At 42.1% G+C, this 21,417-nt stretch overlaps 1 protein-coding gene across 1 annotated transcript; it reads left to right on the top strand.

Annotated features, from left to right (window-relative positions):
• Positions 1-273: 273 nt before the first annotated feature.
• Positions 274-13,973, top strand: KCNV1 (potassium voltage-gated channel modifier subfamily V member 1). The gene is made up of 6 exons (XM_040547778.1): positions 274-347; positions 922-1,081; positions 3,997-4,160; positions 4,569-5,081; positions 6,887-7,413; positions 13,138-13,973. Exons 1-6 carry the CDS (start codon positions 274-276, stop codon positions 13,647-13,649), a joined length of 1,950 nt encoding a protein of 649 aa, XP_040403712.1. The 3' UTR covers positions 13,650-13,973.
• The last annotated feature ends 7,444 nt before the right edge of the window (positions 13,974-21,417 follow it).

Here is a 21,417-nt window from a genome sequence, read left to right as displayed (position 1 = left end):
ATATACTACTGACACTGAACATTTCCACAGAAACTATAGTATGACAGATGCCAGCAAAATTATGAATGGTTTTGGCAATGTGAGCAGAGCCCATTATTCAGCAGTCACAGCAAAAGAATGAAGGAAGATTTAACAAGACTGTGTGGTATCTTTCACCCAGGGCACAGTTAACTTCTGAAGAGCCGTGCACAAAATGTTATGGATATTGAAACAGAAATGGAGTCCAAAATGGATTTGCAGCATCATAAAACATTATTGAACATGTTAGGATAGATGCAACCTCTGGTTCTTCAAGTCCCTGTGATGCTGGAAACTATGAAGCTGTTCCTGAGGAAAGTTTTCTCTAGGTATGTCTTACCAGTCATACTCTTTTTCTTAACCTCTTTTCTCCATTCTACCACATAAGGTCCAGAAGAAGCACTTCTACATTCCAAATAGACTAATATATGAGATCAAAACACTTGAAAAATTTGGAAATATGTGTCAGAAATCCCAGCAACTTGTAATCAGCTTATTGTGAAGCATTACTCCTGTGAGAAGAGAATCAATGCTATTTGAAAAGATAAGGACAAATTTTCCTGTATACCATAACATTCCAGCTGGAAGATGTGACTACAAAATTGACATAAAATCATAGCTTTCAACATGAGCAGTACATAAGATTAGGAAAATAGATTATAAAAAAAAAGGTTTTTGTAACAGCTGGTTTTCTGCTGAAGCAAGTTTTTCAACTCCCACAACAGACATGCTGGATTCCAACTCATATTTCAGCATTCAAGAAAAAAAAAAAAAAATTGTACTGTCTCTTGAAATAATGAAATCTGTTTCTTCAGTCAGTGGTATTGTGCCAGGGAAATATCAGCTGGAGCATTGGTAAAGACAGTAGTTTAGACATATGTCACTATCATTCAATTGTTGCAGACATTCCTGTTATGATAAAACAGCACTGGATAACGCCTTTGGTCTGAACCACATCTCTAAACCATGCAGACGTGGTACTATCCAACGTTATAAGTTCCATGAGCCAAACAGCCTTGGAAGTGGCCATGGTTCACTTCAGCAGCAGCACTTCACTGGCAGAGTTTGTAAAACCAAATGACTCTCTTTGTTCTGCTGTATTAGCTTTTGCCACTACGCCGGTGGCATAAGAGTATGGTTGCCTGAGTGGGTTTGCCAGGGGAATGATAAAATTATGAGAGCTGTTGTTTTGGTTCCTCATGTACCAATGAAAAGGAACAACAAATAGCTGATCCTTTAAGAGTTCCCCAGAAAACGAAAAATACACCAGTAATCCCTGTTTCTTGTGTCTAGTGACAGAAAAATAAATCCTCTATTTCTGAGCCTTTCTACCCATAAAACATTTTTTTCATTTTCTCAAAACATTCCAGCTTTATTCTACTGGTACATTTGAAAATAGTTTTATAGCAGTTTTCTAAAAGATCTTTTTTTAAATAAAAAATTAATTGAAAACTAGCAGGAAGTCAGAACTCAGAGGTAACACACTACATCACACCCAGATCTTCTGACTAATGACAGTGACGTGAATTAACGCTATGGAAGTTATGGATACTATGGAAGTCTGTGGGTGATGCTGCTTTCCTGCAGTGAGAAGTGAGCAAAAATAATTCATAGGAAGTGGACAAAACTAATGGAAAGCGCAACCTTAGCACACAGCCTCAAGTGCATCTCTGGCACTTTGAAGTCAACATCCTAGTTTGAACAATGGATAATCAGACAAAAAATTAACTTTGAGGTGACTTATATACAGTCATTATTACATTAACAACACAGGTAAACACAATATTGAACCTGGTTACTCGAAGGCTGAAAATTACATTGGCCGAAATTACATAAGCTGAAAATTATACATCAGGGTATTTTCAGAACAAGTGATCTACAGTTTTAATGATGCTGTGAATTAGATAGTCACTTTGAATAGACAACAGCAAATTTTTTTAATTGGGTTCTTAGAAACACTAGTGGATCTGGACTCACAGGGGAAGTACCTGTCCCTTGAATCACAGTAATAGTGAGGAGAACGTTTTCAGTTCTCCACACCAATGGAGAAGATATGTCTAGAAAACCACTTCGTGCTGACATAAAAGAATGTCTACTGAAAAGAATAGTCTGAAAAGAGGTCGACTAAGTAGGTTTATGACTGAACAATTATGGGTCTATTACACTTAGTAAGGCATCTTGCTGTGGTGAAGTACTTACTTCTCATTACTGATGGTCTACTTAATGAATTTTTTAATTATTGTTTATAAGTAAGTGCTGGTTTAAGTGCTTTCCATCAAAGGGTCTGCACTCCCAGATGGCAATCCTGGACTAAATGTGGGCTATGCCCAAAAGCTGGCTTCATAACAGCAATTGGTGACAGTTTTGATGGAAAATGAATTCACATTTTTTGCAATTATTCACCTAAATTATTTTTCAATTTAATTGTTTTAAGCAATAAAAGGTGGGATATCTATGCAAATATGTACTTGTATTGTATTTCTTTATAACACACTTGAAATATTGAATTACAGAATTGGAAACGGTCTCACGAGGTCATCTAAAGCTTCCAGCCTGCCTCAAGAAAGGGTGAAGCACACCTCTGCTATTCCTGACAGACCCTCTTCCAGTCGGTTCTTTGACAGCCAGTGGTGTAGACCAACATCTCAGAGGATCTCCTCCACTTCTTCATCATCCTGGCTAACGAAACCTTCATAATCACCACCCTCAACATCATTCTTGTCACTCAGCCCCTTACTTCTATGCCTGCTCAGTGTGGTCAAGGAGGACAGATTATACCCTTCAACTTTGCATGCAGCTTTTCATGTATCTGAACATTGCTATAATGCCTGTTCCACTCTGCAGCTATCCCATCCTTCCTCTTCTTTTTGTCCATGACCCCCTTCTTGCTGTTCTCCTCTGGATTCTTTCTGATCAGTGAACACTTTTCCAATGAATGGATGCGCAGAGTGGATTCCTACACCTGCAAGTACTGAGCAGAGCAGAGAGATTTCCACAGGTGTTGCTAAAAGAGTGATAAGTCAAGTGTTCAGTTGATCTTAACATAAAATATAGAAGATAACTGGTATCCAAAAGATGAACCATTATGAGACCTCTGTGAAGTAAATGTGAGAAAGGTACATAACAGTTGAACTTATTGAGTGCATATTGTACTTATTAAGTACAACTTACACAGTTGTACTTAACTCTAGTGACCGGGGATCAAAAGCTGGAGGTAGGACATGCAGTGCTAGCAGGACACATGTGGACACATCTTCTGTGCTCCTGAATGTTACCCCTGGCAGGCTTCATGGAAGAGCCACACAAGCAGGCCACACAGGAGGCAAGAACTAAGAGGCAGCAGAAAACGCAGGCTTATAGAAGCAAATTGTGTGAAATTTGTCAGAATTGATAGTTTCCCATGGTATGGGACAAAACTGTGAGAAGGGTGAATGTGAGCAGGGTGAATCTAACTTGCACCATGATATAGCAGAGCTACAAGTCAACACAGGACAGTGCCAAGCATATTCCAGACTATTTCAGGAAAAAAAAAAAAAAAAAAAAAAAAAAAAAAAGGCTGAATGCACCTAAGTTGAAACAAGTTATTTGAGGTGCATCGCCTGGCCACGACGGTGGCTGTTTGACTTGACTGGCTTCAGCCTTTCATACGAGGGAGCAGCATTAAAGAAGACACATTCAGAAGCACGCTTGTTTTTATGTATATCAGCGGGAAGGGGGACACGATGGGGTGGTGTCCAACACCGTCCTGCGAACTCCCTCGCAGTTCGGCTCTGCTTTTCCCCCTTTCCTCCCCTCACAGCGGCAGCGGGGCCGGGGGCTGCCTGAGGCGGGCGGCCCCGGCGGGGAGCTCCGGAGCCCCCCTCCAGCTTCAGCCCCGGTCATGGCGCCGGCCCCGGGGGCCGGGCAGCGCCGGGCCGGCCTCGGTGGCGGCTCAGCCCCGCGGTGGGGACGGCATTAGCCCGGCCCTGCCCGTCCCAGCCCGTCCCGCCCCGCCGGCCCCCCGCAGCACATGACCCGCCATGGAGGCGCGCTGGCGCTGCCCAGAAGTTTGGAGGCAGGGGAGCGGGCAGCAGCTGCCTGCGAGGGGGCGGCGGGAGCCGGCGCCCAGCCGCGGGCGGCGCTGCGGGGCGGCGGGCGGGCAGGTAAGTGGCGGCCGGGCCGGGCGGGGCGGAACGAAGCGCCGCCGGGCTGCCCTGAGGGGAGGCGGCAGCGACCGGCAACTTCGGCGGGGACCCGCTGAGGGGTGCCCCGGGGGCAAGGCTGTGGGGTCGGGGGGTGCCGCGGGGCGAGGTCGCCCCCCCCGTGCCGCTGTTGTTGCGTGTGGGGGGTCGCTGGCAGGCGGCGGAGCTGCCTCAGGTGCCGCTGCCTCCTCCTCGGCAGCCCGCCCGACCTCTGTCCCCGGTGGAGGCATGGCAGGGAGGAGCGGGGATGGTGAGGCGTCCTAGGGACAGCAGGCAAAGCTTGTGAAAGTAAGGCGGTCCCGGGCTGCCCCGCCACCTGCTCCCCCGTGGGGCGATCTTCTCTGTGGGTCTGTTGTGTTTTCAATCCAGGAGAGAGTGGGCTGCTGCTGGCAGCTCCAGGATGAAGTCGCCTCCCTGCTGCATGTCTCTTTCTTCCCAAGCGTCCCTGGAGGAACAAGGGAACAGCACGTCCCTGGGCTCCCTGGACTCCAGCGTGTTCTCCAGTGAGGAAGAGCAGGGGCCCCTGCTGCAGAAGGCCATCCCCTCCTTGGACTGCTTTACTATCAATGTAGGAGGCAGCCGCTTTGTGATGTCCCAGCAAACTTTGTCGTGCTACCCTGACACCCGTCTCGGCAAACTGGCCGTAGTGGTCTCTGCCGCCCGGGATGTGGCCTCTGGCCTCCTCGAGCTTTGTGATGATGCCAACCTGGTGGAGAATGAGTATTTCTTTGACCGGAGCTCGCAGGCATTTCACTACATCCTGAATTACTACCAGACGGGGAGGCTGCATGTGATGGAGCAGCTCTGCGCGCTCTCCTTCCTGCAGGAGATCCAGTACTGGGGCTTGGATGAGCTCAGCATCGATTCCTGCTGCAGAGACCGGTGAGCTGTGGGAAGACACGAGGCGTGGGAGCGTGGGCTGGGTGAGCTCAGCACTGGCTTGCGCGCAGGGACGGGCAGGTGAGGGATCCAGCAGTGGGGGCAGGTGAGGTGGCAGAGCACTAGAAGAAGCATGGGCAAATCCAGCACTGAAACCTATGCTAGAGGTGGGAGTAGGAAATAGGAGGAGGAGGTGTGTGTTTTGTGAGGTCTCTGTTGACCTTTGCTGTGAAGGACGGGTTGGCAGTGGGGGCAAGATAGCAGGACGCTGACAGGAACAGGGTCTGTTTTTTTCTGCACCATCTTCAGACTGGCCTTGGAAGCTCAAAGTGGAAAGTGACAGTGCTGGAGATAGGAAGGGTTGTCAAGGCAGAAATGTCCTTCAGTGTCATTCATGTTGGGGTTATCCTAGTCAGGGGGAGCAGATGCGGAATCAGAAGGGTTTGGAGCCTCCCCACGCTGTCCTTTCCATTCTGGATGATTTCTAGATCCAAGTTGGAGAGACAGAAGCAGGGAGCGGTCACCTGCCAGGCTGAGTGTGGGTGGCATGGCTCCAGGAGGAGCCGTGATGGCAAGCATCGCACATGGATGTAGCAGCTCACAGGGAGGGGGCAGCAACAGCGGGAATGTGGCTCAGTGGAGACAAATTGTAACAGGCAGCTTAGGAACGAGGTGGGTTTTGACTGAACCACCCCCAGGATGTTTCTGTTAATTCTATTTGAAGACATCTTTTCCACCATTTTTAGTGTTACTGGTTTGTTTGTAGTATTGAAGAATGGAATCCTCTAAAAAGTATGACTGCTATTTATCTAAAGTGGTTATGTCAAAATTATTAGAAAGAAATGATCAAGCAACACCCACCCACCCCTCTGTCCCCTCTCCTACCATCCTAAAAAACAAATGCTAAAGTTATCCTATCCTGATATGACTCACTTGTGCAACTCAGAGAGAATTGGATCCTACTTTTCATGCCCTTCTTCCTTCAGTGGTAGGTGTAACTGGAAGATCCTACTTCTTAGGTGGTACAAGGAGCTATGGACCTCTTTGGCATGTTCAGGAGTAACTGCATCAAATGAAGGCAAAATTGCATAGCCCCTCTATTTAATTCTTGACCTCTGCAGCTGTCAAGGAATACAGATGTGAAAAAAAAGGACTTTTTTCAGTGTACTTTGAGAATGTTGTTGTTCCATGAAATAGTTCTGTAAATACACTCTTGCCCTAAAAAAATAGTCAACTAAGTATTTACAATCTGTAAATTCTACTCAGCAAAGTTGCTTGCATGCTTTGTTGTGTGACAACCTGTATATTTAAAGAAAGATAAGTCATCTTATCATGTATTGATCAGAATTTCATACATAAAGTGCATAGCTTTTATTATGCCTCTCCTTTTAACATTGCAGATATACACCAATGCAATAAAAAATGCAATATGATTAATAAAATTGAAGAGAGTTTAGAAACAGTGGGTCGGGTTGTGCCAGGATTGCTTATGAGAGTGCAAGTTAGTCATGCAGCTCATCCTGCTGTAGTTAACATGATCCATAAAGCTAACACACCATCAGAATAAAATTATTGTGCACGTAAAAACTGTCACTGGTGTGACATGGGTGAGCAGGAACAACAGGTCATTGGAAACAGGCTGTAGGGTTTCAGTTAATAAAATCCTCCATGACATACTTGACCACAGGGTTTCCTAAGTTCCTGTAAGGTATACCTTAATGTGTGCTCTTACGCCTCTCTTGGTAGAGGATAGGAAAACCTTATGCATATTGGTATTAAAAATCTATTTGTGGGGCATTTATGGGCAGGTACTTCAGGAGGAAGGAGCTGAGTGAAGCCTTAGACATCAAGAAAGATGCAGAAGAACTGGATGCCCAAGATGAGGAAGAGGACTTTTCTGGTAGCCTCTGTCCTAATGTCAGACAAAAACTTTGGGAAGTTTTGGAAAAGCCTGGTTCCTCCGCAGCAGCCAGGACTTTCGGCACTCTATCCATGGCTTTTGTTGTTGTGTCCATTGCCAACATGGCTTTGATTTCAGTAGAGCTAAGCTGGCTGGCACCACCGCTACTGGATGCCCTAGAGTACCTGTGCATTGCATGGTTCACTGTGGAGTTTGTTCTGAGGTTCCTGTGTGCACGGGATCGGTGTCGCTTCCTAAGGAGTGTGGCAAACATCATCGACCTCCTTGCTATTTTACCTTTCTACATCACCCTGCTGGTAGAGAGTCTGTGTGGTGGGGAGAGCTCCCAGGAACTGGAAAACGTGGGGCGCATTGTCCAAGTGCTGAGACTGCTCAGAGCCCTGCGGATGTTGAAGCTGGGAAGACATTCAACAGGTACTTTTAGCCACATGGCAGTGAAAGCTCTCATTCCTTCTACCAACAGTAGTCCCCTATTTCGTGTGCATTTCTGCCTTATCTTTTCGCACAATATAATGTTACCAGTAATGCCTTGTGGTAACTCTTACTTTGGGACATTGGTAATTGAGTGGCAGGAGCTTCCTCCAATAAATTTTAGGTTTCCATAAAGCCAATACATATAGTTTGCATAGAAAACTTACAAAAAACAGGCCCCAAAGCTGCATGCTGTAAATGATTTACCAGTCTCTCACGATGTCACTAATTTGCAAACATTTGTAATTGAGTTGGTTAGGAGGGAAGCACAGGAAGAAACGGTAAGTGATCATCATTGACCAACGCTTTTTGTATTGTCAGAGTTTTACAAGTGACAGCTCATAATCACCTACCACAATTTTTTACACTAAAAAGTTTAAGCAAATAAATGTATCATGATTTTGTCTACATCGCAGATCCTGAAAACAGACATCCTCTGTTGAATAGATCATGTTTCTAGAAAAGTGTTTAAACTGAATCATACTGGGCAAAGGGTTGGTGGGCTCTCTGGCCCCTTTGAACACATTGGTATCTATATGACATGTTGAACACAGCTGGGGGTCGCTTACTGAATTGGCAGTAGGTGCAGCACAGAGTGATGATGTCGGGTTTCATCAGTATTCACCTGTTGATGTGGGGCCCTTCATGCCCAAGCTCTGCTGGCAAGTGTCAGGAGAGACGGATGAACAGCAGACAGGAAAGTGGTGGATAGTAGAGTGCATTTCTGGGAACATATGTGTTCACTCTTCCTAAGTAGTATAGGAAAGGTATAAAAGATAATGTTCTCAAGTGGTAATTTATCAGAGGAAGCTGGAAATATTCAGAAGGTCTTGTGTTTCCCCCATTTTGTGTTACTACTTAATGTGCGTGCCTGGATATCTGAGATAATAAAAGCAGACCCTCACCACACCCTGCCTATGCCATGATGTTATCCAGTGCTTGGTATTTTCAAAATGATTTAATTATGTTCCCGCTTGAATCAGTGGTGAACATGGCAATGAATTTGACACGGAGAAAAGTTCTGCCAAAACTTGGAGCTTTGAAAAATCAGATCCCAATAGTAAATCATTGTCTCTGTTCTGTGATATTGGCCTGTTCTGAAGATGATGATAATCATTCTTAGATGGCATTCAATGTAATCCTTCCTGCATTTCTGAAGCAGGAATGGTTGATGCTTCATTTTCTTGGAGTGCCATCTCCATCCTCTTTGTGAGCTGGCCCCACTTTAGCGGGCATTATAGCAGGAGGATGTCTCTGATTTTTGTTCCCGTTGAAGAGCAGTGAACCTACGTACCAATTGCAGGGAATAGCTCTAATACCACTGAGTGCAATGCTAGTGGTTTGAGAATTATCTTAATCTTACTCCTCCGCTCTAGATTGTGCCTATACCAATGCATAACTGTCCCTTAGAGAGAAGTTGAAAGGAAGCAGATAGTGATTCAGTCTGTCAGGGAGTTTGCTTTGCTTCATTATAATTTTTTTACAGTTCTTGTTTTATACAAGGAAGCGTGCTACCCACTTTCAATGGTGGCAGTAATGTGAATGTATTCTTCTCTAGTTCTATTTTGAAAATAAGCAAAAGATTTGAACGCATCAAGGCACTTTTGTGCTAAATAGCAAGGTTGTGGTCCAGAAGTATGTTGGTTCTAGTTATAAAGTTTCCAAAGTTTTCACTTCATCAAACTTTACTGTTACAAAATGAATGCATGAAACTCAGTTCTAAGGCTCTTTCTATCACCTTGAAACCACGAGTTTCAGTTGTCTGCGTAATAATGGTTAACTTCTGGTGTGTTAGCTTTCAGAGATGGGGTGAGCTTTAGTGCCTATTTATTTTTAAAGTTAAATTCATTACAATGCTACCATAGTTTATTTCATAATATTAAGTGCTGTTAAGAGTTGAATAACTCATTTGCCATGTTAGAAGAAGTGAATTAATGATATCAAAATCTAGTCTCCTACTCTGACAGTGAACTATTGTCTTTTTCTGGAACCAAAATACCAGTTTCAGCATCCAAGAAGTGGCTTACATTGCTACTTAAACAGTTCAGAACAGCATTGCTGTTGCTGTGCTTGCTTCTTTGGTAGTTCAGGGTTGCTGGTCATGTAGGAGGCCCAGGACACTAAATCAATTCTGGCTCTTTTTTGTATAATTTAAACGTAGAAAGTCATGAATTCAATCTTCTGTCAGAGAAGATGCTGCTACTAAGACAAAACATAAACCTAATAAATCAAAACATAAAAATACACTAACAGATCTGAAGTCTGGTTTCTGACCATTAGAGATTTGTAGTAGAAGAGAGTTGAGTTAACATGGTTCTAAACACACCCTAAACCACAGTGTAAGATGAACTCTAAGTACCATATACAGAGACCATCCTGCTCACACATATCTGGGTAGTCCTGATAAATGTCAGTGCCTAGGGGTGGCACTCACAACTCTTCTGTGCTCGTACTTTTAGGCAGCTTAAAACTGACTCCTGCACTGTCAGATCAAAGCTTCATGCACTGCTCACCTGCTCTGTGTGGCAAGAGGAGTGCAAGATCAGAAGAAAAGAGATGGAAAAAATTGTAGCTGCTGGAAGCAACTCCCCTGTCACCGAGGAGGGACGATCACAGTCACAAGGAGGACATCTCTGTAATACTGTGCAGACCCCTAGCGAAGCTGGGATCCCAACAGCAGTGTGGTTCTGCTATCGGAGGCAGAAATGAGTTAGGAAAAATCATGAAGGCAATTCTTTTTTTCCCTTTATTTTTAAAGAAATGGCAGATTAACCCTTTTTGTGGAGAAGTGAAAGAAAAATGGAAGCATCATTTCTGCCCGTTTGAAAGCTGAACTCAGCTATTAGGATGGATGCAATACATAGAAACACCTAGGCTAGACTGGAGCGAGTGTTAAATTATTTATGTAAAGTGCTATACTTTGTCAAGGAGCAATTGAGAAATGAAAAGTACCTCTATCCAGAAAATATATAGCTAGACGGTGAGGCGGCTTCTGAGATACTGAAATTATGGATTTAGGTGTAGGAGCAGGTGAGAATTGAACCTGCATTTTTCACAATCTCTGGTGCTCCTCAGCTGTAGGCTTCCTTCTGGGGCCACGTGCCATGTGAAGCTTTGCTGGTCCTTCTCTGGGAAGCACTTAGAGATTAACTCCTTGAGGAGAAGTAGGATGTGAGCATCTTACTTGTGATGGCAGTGGACAAGTTTGAGAGAAGGCTGTAGCATGTGTCAGGATGAGATGCTTTTGGGTACATGAAAAAGCAAAACTTCAGCACTTTCAGAATTCTGTGCTAAAAGTTTAGGATGACTTAAATGCTGTGTGTAAACTGAAGCTCCTGAAAATGAGCTTGTATTACCAAGTCCATTTTGGCAACAAAGAGGTGGAATTTGACATGCATGGCAGAAAAGCCTCTCCTTCCTCCTGCTGGTCCCAGGGCTGGGGCTGTTTGTTTGCCCCATGCTGGGTACCACGCTGGTTCTGTTACAGCACCATAGCACCTTCCAGCATGGCTATCCAGGCTGTTACAGCTCCTGATGAGGAGCTGTTACAGCTCTGTGCTTGAACAGCTGTAGTTTGTGTGCTGTGGCTGAAGAAAGAATTTTTAAAAGTTACAAGACAATAGAACAGAAGACATTATTCTTCTGAATGCACCGATTCCCATTCAGAATGAGCTGTGGAGCCCAGTAAGTTGTCTGATTCATAGATTCAACTGAAAATGTCTCCTGACTTCATCCGAAGACCTGAAGTGATGGAGAACCACAACTTCGCTGATAATTCATCAATGTGATATAGAGAGGTAGCAGCCACAGCGCTGTTCCTGCTTATTTAGACCAGGTTTATGAGAGTTGTGCTGTTTGTTTTAGCTGCAGTATTCTCAAGATCCATTGCAAAGGGCAAAGCCTGGCTTTTACAGTACCTAACCATGCTTTAAAAAGAAGTGCTAGAGAGTTTTAAATTGGAGTACCTTATTCCTAGGTCACTTGAAAGGTGAAGAAGAATTCTACCTTGATCAGTGTGAAGTTTTACATGGCAGGGGATGATAGTAACTTCCTTGGGAAATGAGAACTTGGTCTGGATCCTTGCAGTTGTCCCATTCACAGCTTTTGCACTGCTTGTCTTAGTATATTTTCAAAATCCGGAGGCAGTCATATTAATAGTAAAAAAGATTACTCTGATAAATCGTATTTCCCTTCTGCTGCAAAGTTAACCTATAACGCTATAATAAACATCCTAACCAACAGACCATAGTTGTAGCAGGATAAAACGTGGATATGAGCAAGTCCTTAACTGGAGTTGGTAGAAGAAAACTTTGAAAAAGGAAACATTCCCTACAAAATCTAGTCTGTACCTCCACTGTTTGCTGTACATAAACAAAAACTGTAAAACCCATTAGACGTAAAGGGGAAAAGAAATGGAGTCAAAAGCAAGAAGAAATATTAACTTCTTTTAGTTTGAGATTGTGGAAAGTAAAGCAAAGCAAATTGCTTATTACTCCAATGAGCATGTGAAGTCTGCAAGCAGATGCAGAGCTCCGGTAAGCCATTATACAAACATTGCTTTAGTTACAAGTGTACCCCGTGAAGGGTAATTGATAAGCATCATGGTTTTCTCTTTTACTATGGAAAACAGCATCTTCTTAAAGAACGGTGTTAAAAAGCGATCCAAAATCACTTGTTATTCAGAAGATAATTTCAGTTTCCAATGTGTTTCAACTGAGTTGGTGCCTTGTTATCTTCCTTCTTTGTTTATGAGAGACGTTTATCCATTGCACTGTTATTGGATTTACTTTCCTGCTTGCTTTGTCAGGCAGCCTGGCCTTGCTTGAGGCAGCAGCTCTGAAAGGAATGTGGGGCATTACAGAGAGCAGTCAGCTGCACACGGGCTCCCTGTGCGACTCGACTCGTGGGCAATGGGACTGATGCAGTACATCAGTGAATTAGCAGGAGAATACGTTTGCATTGGGAGACTTTGCTATCTCCAGTTTTGGCACGAGTGCAGCTGCTGCTGAACTGCTGCGTTTGTTTTGATCTCTACAGATAAATATGTTGATAGGCTGGGGGGAGAAAGAGAGGTCAAAGAGAGGCTATGAGAACTGTAAAAGGGTTGCGAACGGTGCTTAGCAAAGAAGGTAGTGTGACAGAGTTAGGCTCCGAGTACCCACCTGGGAACACGAATTTGACAACATAGGGCTGTTTGGTCCAAGAGAAAAATGTGACAAGGGCTGGAAAATACAGCTTGGCACATTCAGACTGGAAGTAGGGAGCAGATGTTTTTAGTGTTTTTAAATGGTTATTTAGGTAACTTAATAAAAATTAAGGCCAATCCATTATGGCCAATTACTAAATGGAGATTTAGTAATAATAAATAAATAGAGTAATTTTCTAAATGTTGTATGTAGTTCAAATGATAAGTAATAAGGAGGATTTATATGCTCTGTTTTAAGAAAACCGGAATAATGTCAGTGGTTCAGTCTAATATTTTAATCTGTTTCTTTCTAAATCACATTTTCCCAGTATTTTGAGAGCTGCACCCCTTTTTCCTAAGACGTGTTCACTAGCAGTCAAAGCAAAAACATAAAACAATCAGCTTTCAAATAAGAGATATTTCACAAACTTCTGAAGGCAGCTACATGAATCAACCTACTGACAGCGTTTCTTGTCTTTCAGGCTTGCGGTCCCTTGGAATGACTATCGCACAGTGCTACGAGGAGGTTGGCCTTCTGCTGCTTTTCCTGTCCGTAGGGATCTCTATCTTTTCCACTGTGGAGTACTTTGTTGAGCAAGGTGTGCCAGGCACAACTTTCACGAGCGTACCTGGTGCTTGGTGGTGGGCAACAACTTCCATGACAACTGTTGGTTATGGTGACATTAGGCCAGACACCACTATTGGTAAGGTAGTGGCCTTTATGTGTATACTGTCAGGAATACTAGTTTTGGCTTTGCCAATAGCTATCATAAATGACCGGTTTTCTGCCTGTTACTTTACACTGAAGATAAAAGAAGCTGCTCTCCGGCAGCGTGAAGCTTTAAAGAGACTCACGAAGAACTCATCCAGCGACTCAAATATCAATGTGAATTTGCGAGACATATATGCACGCAGTGTCATGGATATGTTACGGTTAAAAAGCAGAGAGAGAGCAAGCACTCGGAGCAGTGGAGGAGATGATTTCTGGTTTTGACTTTTAAGTTATTTAGCCTTGTATAGCAAATAGACTACTTCAAAAATGTAGTATTAAGAATCTCTTTTTTTTTATTATTCACCACATAGTGTATTTCCTTTTCCATCTGGAGTTTGACTTGTTGGACAGACTGATACAGCCAGTGTATACAAAGGAAGAATTCAAAATATGAAAGCTCTCAGGGGGCTCAGAAACCTGATCCCAGAACTGGATCTTGGTGGGTGAGAGGGGAAATAATGGGTCTGTCAAAATAAAGCAGTGATACAAACACGTCTATGAATCCTATGTCCTTGCTAATGTATAGTAATAAAGTCTTAGTCAAAATTGCCTTGGTGTTTTGAATTTTAAAGACTTGTAAAATTTATATTTACAGTAGAAAAACAAAAGTTAGAGACTTTAAGAAAATCTGAAAAGAGAAGTCTAAGGAAGTAGAATGTTGAATAAATTTATGATGACATTCCTGTTAGGAGATTCATCTCATTCCCCTTTGTTAGCCATATTTTCTACTTCATTTGCATGAAAATGAGGTTGCAAGACCCGGGGGGGGGGGGATTTTTTTCATTTCAGGAGAAGCAAATGGCTCCCAAATTCATGGTGGGTATCAGGACATAGGTGAAAGTGTCAAGCCGATGCAAGATCTGCAGCAAAGTATAAAATAGTCATGAGATAGGTACCATGATTTAGAGTACCCTCTGCAATTGCTGTAGAAGTTGCAGGAGCTAATACAGCCTTTGCAGCATGCCTTCTCCTTGTGTTTTGTTTCTCATAACTTACTTGTGCAGCTAAGCAGATTTTGTGCTCAAGTGAAGTCATCAGTGGATACCAGACAAAACAGAAATGGTTAAAGATAACATGTTACTCATTTCTCTGTCGCCTGTTAAAAGCAGTAAGTATTTCAGTAAGTGGGCCACATTTAAAATCAATAAATAATCTTTTTGTAGGTTAAATCAAAAATCACAGACCTCTCTCATTTCATTTTCAGCAATGTAAGCACAAGCATTATTTACATTTGACATTAATTCAACATACTTCCTAAGACAAGACATATATTAGCTGTGGATTATCTAATTTGATCAGACATTTATGTATTTAGAAGGCTTAGACTGCCTTTGAGTATATATGAATGGGTAAAAAAAATGCTTTTAATAAATATTGCATGATACTTGTTTTGAATTGAGTGTATTTTCCTCCCATTCCCTGTAAACATAATACAGAAAGCGAAAATTTTTCAAAGGTTCCAACCCTGATGCAAACCTCACTGAATTTCAGCTTCTGATTTGTCAGCTGATATCAGTCAGCATTTGGATTTGGGATCAATGCAGTACATGCAGCAGTCACCAGAGGCAGGAGGAAGCTGAGGTAAAATGTTAGAGACCGTAAGACTTGTCTTGCTCTATCAGAAATGGACTAGGTGTGAAAATTCCTAGGTCAGTCTTATGGTCTGTGTTACACAGAGGTCAAACTATGTTATCATAGTGTTCCTTTCCGCCCTAATGTTCTATGAATCCATGACAAAACTCCTTTGAATGTCCAGGAGGCAAAACTGATTCCGCAGGGAAAGGTTTGATGCAGCCCACTCTAGGTTGTTATTTCATAGCTCCTTTGAGCAGGAAGTCTCTGAGCTGCACAAATTGTACAGGCTGTTTCTCATTCAAAAGTCATTCTAATTATAGAGAATTAGGAAGAAGCTTTCATTGTGGGAAGACTGTTTTGTAATGTCTTTTGTGCTTTCTCGTACAGCATCTGATCTCTGTTTGAGAAAGGAAATGCAGTTAGATAGATGACTGATTCTCTTTAGGGAAAGGCTGCTTTTATTGCATCCTGTGTTTTTTACAAAGGACTCAAAAGAATGATAGAAATGTTCTGGGATGTATCACTTGATTCACTCCTTTCAGCAGGTCTGGAGATAAAGTTTCCTAGAAATGCCCATGGGGAAATGTGGCTGAGACTTTATCAAGTAGCTGCTTCAGCTTCTATTTTCAGACCTCGTGATTTTAAATTCAAAGTCTCTGAAGAAGTGTTTGTCAATCATGGTTTTTATTCAGCAAGGCTGTCTGTCACATTATGGGCTCAGACTAACAAATCATTTTGCAGATGAAGGTCAGTTCTGATTTCAGCTCTTACGGACAGGACCAGAGCATTCATACTGAGCAGCAAAGAGTACAGGGCATTACAAAGCTAGAACACGAATCTATGCCGTTTACCTACTGCCACAAATTTGGAAAACAGCTCTTTTGTCACTAAGACACCATATTAAGGATGTTACTGTGCTATCTTTAGAGTATCATGCTGAAGTTAAGTACAAAACTACCTCTTGTCCTCACATCTGTTCTGCCATTTCCATCACACATCAGACTTGGCAGAAAGGATCATGTGTCAGAACGTCAATAATTTCCCCATTTTAGCTTAAAATACTAAGCACTTCCAAAAACCATCATCAAAGGCAAGAACTGGCAAAACAGGTGAGACAGGGACATACTGGAGAAAGTCCAAAAAATACTGGAGTGCCAGGCTGCAGAGACCATTGGGGAACCACTGTATCCAGGAGAGGTGGGGTATATGGGAAGATCTATAACTTCTAGGGATAAGTTATAGAAAGGTATTTAGAAATCTTTGTTCAATAATATTTCACAACGATTTAATATCATGATTTACTTGTTGTATTACGGATATCAATCCTGAATGCACAATTCACTGACCACTGAACACAAGTCTGTGTTGTTAGTAAGTCAATAAACCACTTCAATCTTGATTTGATATAAGCTATGTAAGATGAGCAGTGTTCCCCTCAGACAGGAGTTTTGCTGGGCAACTCTGAGCTTGTGAGATTGCCATGTGGTGGATCTGATTGAGCACAAAAAGGAGCACACAGAAGAAAGTTATGAAGCCTTTTACATATAATGCCCATTTATTTTTGTTTTCTGACATTAAAGAGGTGTATTCTCATCTAGATATTATCTTGATAATGAGTAACATAATTTTCTCATTTTCTGCAGTATTGTCTTCTTAAACCTCCAGTGAGGTGTACTTGCATACCTAGAACTCTGCTAGAACATTTTCTGTTGAGATGCCCACCATCTAAAATGCATTAGAGCAGCTGTTGCTGATGCAGCTGGTACCTGGTTTTCTGTGCTCTTATCTGCTCTTATCTGTGCTCACTGTAGATAGGGCAGGGCAGCACAGACCTTAGTCACACCTCTAATTGCAGACAAGGGGTCTCCAGGGCTCTGGGCTCTTGAAAATGTCATTCATTAAACGGAAGGGCTAGAGTCAATAATCTCTCTAGGACTGAGATGCAGTCTTCAGTTTTCACCCTTCATCAATTTAATTTTCCAATTTTTGAGAGTTTTAACCATCCATATAATTATTGCAGTTTTGCCATTAATACTAGAAAACACATCTCTTGTGGAAGCAGAGCTTCCATGCACTCAGTTCACAGGAATTTGATGAGGCATTTAAGCTTGGTGTAGTGTGCTTGACCTGATGAACAGCCAGTAGTTAAAGCCATTCCTTCAGAAAATGTGTTTTAATGAAAGGCTAGTTTGAAGAATTCCCTTATGATTAACTTTTGTTGTTGTTGATACGTGAAATAGAGTCTTTTCTGACAAAACTTGACCCCGGTTTGTAGGGTGGGCGCTTCTGCTAGAGGATGGCCCCGTCAGCAAGAGGGAGAGCATGGCCTGTTTTGTGTGTGCCTCTCAGATGGGCTAGAAAAGTGTGAGCTTGCACACCCCCTCTCCCAGGAAAACAGGAATGCAGTTTGGTGCAGGTGGCTATATTATAGGATTTCTATGTGTAAAGAACAATAAAAAATATATATATGAACAACAAACCTACTTGGGTGAGGGAGAGAAAGGGATCCCACCTAGTGTCACAGCAGTGAGTCCATCACCAGCCAATGTAAACTCCCAGCTATTTCTCAAAACCCCAAGAAGCTCCTTGTGAGATGGATTTATAGCATCCCAAAGGGTGAGGAACCAGAAGAGTCTGCAGTTAAGCCAGATCTTTTAAAAGATGTATACAGTTGTGTTTATCGGATTAAAACTATGTACAAATGCATATTATGATCTCAGAAAAGCATGCCTCTGCAAGAAACTTCCTAAAGTGAAATCATCTTCCTTGCCAAACAAAGCAAGACACATGGAGATGTAAGGTTTCCTCTAATTATACCTAATTCTGTACAGCTTTTAATAAAACGAAACCTGCTGGTAAGTCATGTAGTATTACTGTGTAGTCCTGCAAACAACACATTCATTTCACTTCCAACAGCTTGTCTCAGAAAGGCAGTTCTCTTCCCAAACTGTGCAGCAGAGATAAGTCCTGGGAAATGGATGAAGTGTGTGTGACTCTCTTCATTACCTGTTGCATGAATCAGTTTATGAGGAGACCTGGGAAGAGAATTCATAAAATCCTATTGGGATTTTTGCCAAAAGCACATAAAACAAATTCTTCTGAATTCTTCTTCTTAAGTCATTTTTTCAGCATACCTGAAAAAGACAATTGGCTTGAAAATAGTTAAAAGATAACTAATGATGTCATTTTTCATAGCAGGCAGTGTTACGGATTCCTGAACTGAGGCTCTCAGCCTGAGGTACGAAACACATTATGCAACCCAACAATGTTGAATTACGGAAAAATATTCTGAGATGAATATGTATCTGCTTAAGAACTGCTGTCCAGTGAAGCAGCATTCATAAGCTCACAGCCCTCTTGTCCTAAATGAACAACAGCGTTACGGACTTTGGAACATGCTATCAGAAATTTCCAGTTACAGGCTCTGTGGGATCCCTCCGTAGCTTTTGTGGTGTGTTAGATGCTGCAGTGGTAAAAGCTGTTATTACTGAAGCCCAAACAGACAGATTAAGCCATTATTCATGCTGAGTATATAGAAGAAAAATAATGGAAGGTAGAACAGGAAAGAGCAAATTAATTTAAACTTAAATTAATTTTAATTTAAAATAAGAAGTTGAAATACTTCATCTGAGATATACCAGTGACTTTTTGTGACTATGTGTTTTACCTCTCGTATCTTCTCATGAGAAATGAAGTACACATGGTTCAGTGCAGAGGAAGAAATTATTTTCAGCTCATTAACTGACATGCATCATATGTCCATACCACAAATTAGATCACATTAATTATTCATACCTCATCCTAGCCATGCAGCCCTGTATATCAGACATGCCTTCTTCCTGAATCATGCATGTGGCTTTGTATTTGCATCGTCCTTCTATAGATCAACACCAACAAAACAAAACAAAACAAAACCTTTATTTTTTGGTAAAAATGAACTTCAACTGCAACTGAATAAGATCAGGTTGAATCTATTTCCAGTCCTTGCTATTTGTTATTTCTGCTGTTATTCCTCATTTAACCCTCCTATCTTCTCTTCCTGGCAGTAATTGCTGGATAACAGATGGAAGAATTGCCAATCACAGCCTTTCAGTGTCAAAATGTAGACAAACCTACCCCATAAACCTGTGGTCTGTTTTTTTATATTGGAAACAAAATCAAAGTCAAGAGAAAAAAGTGTGGTGTTTCTCTCACAGCTACAGGGATGGCATCAATTAGGAATCAACAGAACCCCACTTTTCCAAATTATTGGAAGCTATATGCTTACAGCTGGTCAAAGCCAACCTGTCATGTAGCACATCTATTTCTATCAGTAAGAAGTCAGACTTCAGTAACAAATAAAAATGAGTATGGTTCTGAGAAAATACTTGTCTGCTGGGTTCAGAGAGCTTATATAATTTGTACTGCAAACAGGCCAAGAGGCAGGATACCACAATACAAGAGTTTCACTAAATTATAATACAGCCTTTTCCTAAAGGCCCTGCCATCCATATGTATAAGACAAACCAAACCCTATATTCAATTTGACAGTGTAAAGTTTTACCAAAAAGCCTTCATAGGGATTTGTTGTAAGAATAAAATTGACAAGTTCCCCACATCAGACCTACTGATGCAATGGAATTATACCAGGATGAATTTGCCCACTTTCCAGCCAATGCTCTGTAAGGCTTTGCTGTGTGATTGGGCCACAAGGACAAAAACCAACATCCAGACTGTGGTCTCTTATGCAGGCTGCCTCCTCACATATGGCGATGAACCCAGTTTGCTTGTGCCAAGAATCGCAGTGGAAATACCAGCAGACTGAGCTAACAAAACGCCACTGGCCATCATTATAGCATGGAGGTTGCGTTATGCTGCAAATGCTCGCATCAGCAGTCCAGCAGGAGACTTGATTAGAACAGATGTGATGACACATAAGCCAAAATAAAATGGAAGGAGAAAGCTCTTACCCTCACCTATCACCAGGACTTCAGTCTGGTTCAGAGCTGGTGCATTTCACTACCAATTATTTAATGTTCTTAGAGTTCAGCACCAGAGTAAGTGAAATTTTCAGTACAAAAATGATGGGTGTTATCTATTCAGTACCGTTCTGTACCAAAAACATCTCTTTTCAATGACAATTCAGTACGTCAGTAATCATTGCCTACATTCCCTATCACATACGTCATCACGAATTGCAGACCTATCTCCAGCTGGTGGATCAAGAATTTCATTTATTCATGATATGCTTCCGTTCACATTATCTTTTCCAGTTTCTTAAGATCAAGTGTGCTATTCTTGTCTGCCTTTTTTTCATAGCTCTCAGATCAGAGCTATGTTTGCCAGACAAACACAGTTCTTTAGATGATTCACGATGGAATGATGTAGTTTGTGGTGCAGGCACTGTCCTGACAAAATTACTAGAAAGTACTGCTACTAATGGTCGGGAGAGAACAGCACAGGAACAATTACAGGACAGGAAGTTGCACAAGTGCATGTTTCTGAAGCAGAAGATGCTATATGGGATGCAGTCAGCCACAGCTTTTCTTCTGGGACCCTGAAACCCAAAACCAGTCTGTGAGGCAAAACCGAGTCATCAAAGGAGCCCTATGAAGTGCAGACCTATGAGGCACACAGGCAGAAGGAGCTGCTCTGCACATCTTCAGCTCCCTCTCCAGCTTCGGTATTCCTAATATTTTTCCCAGCCAGACCCTCAAAACTTTGTAAGAGCCCTCAGCAGGCCAATTGTGTGAGGCCTCAGTAGGCCAACCGCACCACGCGTGCTCAATGCCACTGAACTTGCCCAGGGAATGAATGTTCTTGCATTTGACTGCTCAGTGATAAAATATTATTTGCACATTCAATAAAGCATCATTTGCACATTTGATTCTAGCCAGCACACTATACTTTTTCTAGACAATTTCATTTCCTCGCCTACCCCGCATGTGTAGAGGTGTTCAATTAGCAAGGCAAAATATAATCTGCTAATTAAAGAGAAGATTTTAGCAACGTAAAGACAACGAGGAGTCTAAGTAAGACAGGCAAGCTGAAAATACATGATAGTTTGCTAAATGTAAAAAAAAAAAAAAAGAAAAAAAAAGAAAATTGTTAAAGGACTGAATTAAAATTTAAACAGCAGGTTGGCAGGGCTGGGAATTAAAAAAAAAAAAAAAATCAGAAACTACTAAAAGATGTAAGATAAATCCAGAATATGAGATCTTGTTTCAGATACTAAGTATTTCTAAACATCTGGCATACAGCAGCTTCTATGTGAACTGCTATCTGCACCTCGTCCTGCACTGTGTGTGGGGACTGGAGAGTTCTCATGTAGGATTCCAGCTTACTGGTTAGGTACATAAATTCGAGCACTTAACAATTTTAATAGATCTGGACAAGACCTGTCCTTGAGTGAAGGAGAAAAGTTGTAGCTGATACA

The sequence above is a fragment of the Cygnus olor genome, chromosome 2 (assembly GCF_009769625.2).
Source record: "Cygnus olor isolate bCygOlo1 chromosome 2, bCygOlo1.pri.v2, whole genome shotgun sequence".
Taxonomy (NCBI): domain Eukaryota; kingdom Metazoa; phylum Chordata; class Aves; order Anseriformes; family Anatidae; genus Cygnus; species Cygnus olor.
Note: the sequence above shows the minus strand (reverse complement) of the source record. Positions and strands in the feature narration are given on the sequence as shown.

Bases quoted from the DNA above. Each gene is read 5' to 3' on its own strand.
- KCNV1 (XM_040547778.1), top strand. From the start codon at position 274: ATGCAACCTCTGGTTCTTCAAGTCCCTGTGATGCTGGAAACTATGAAG. The intron at 348-921 runs GTATGTCTTACC...CAATTGTTGCAG, and splicing joins CTGAGGAAAGTTTTCTCTAG to ACATTCCTGTTATGATAAAA. The intron at 4,161-4,568 runs GTAAGTGGCGGC...TTTTCAATCCAG, and splicing joins GCGGGGCGGCGGGCGGGCAG to GAGAGAGTGGGCTGCTGCTG.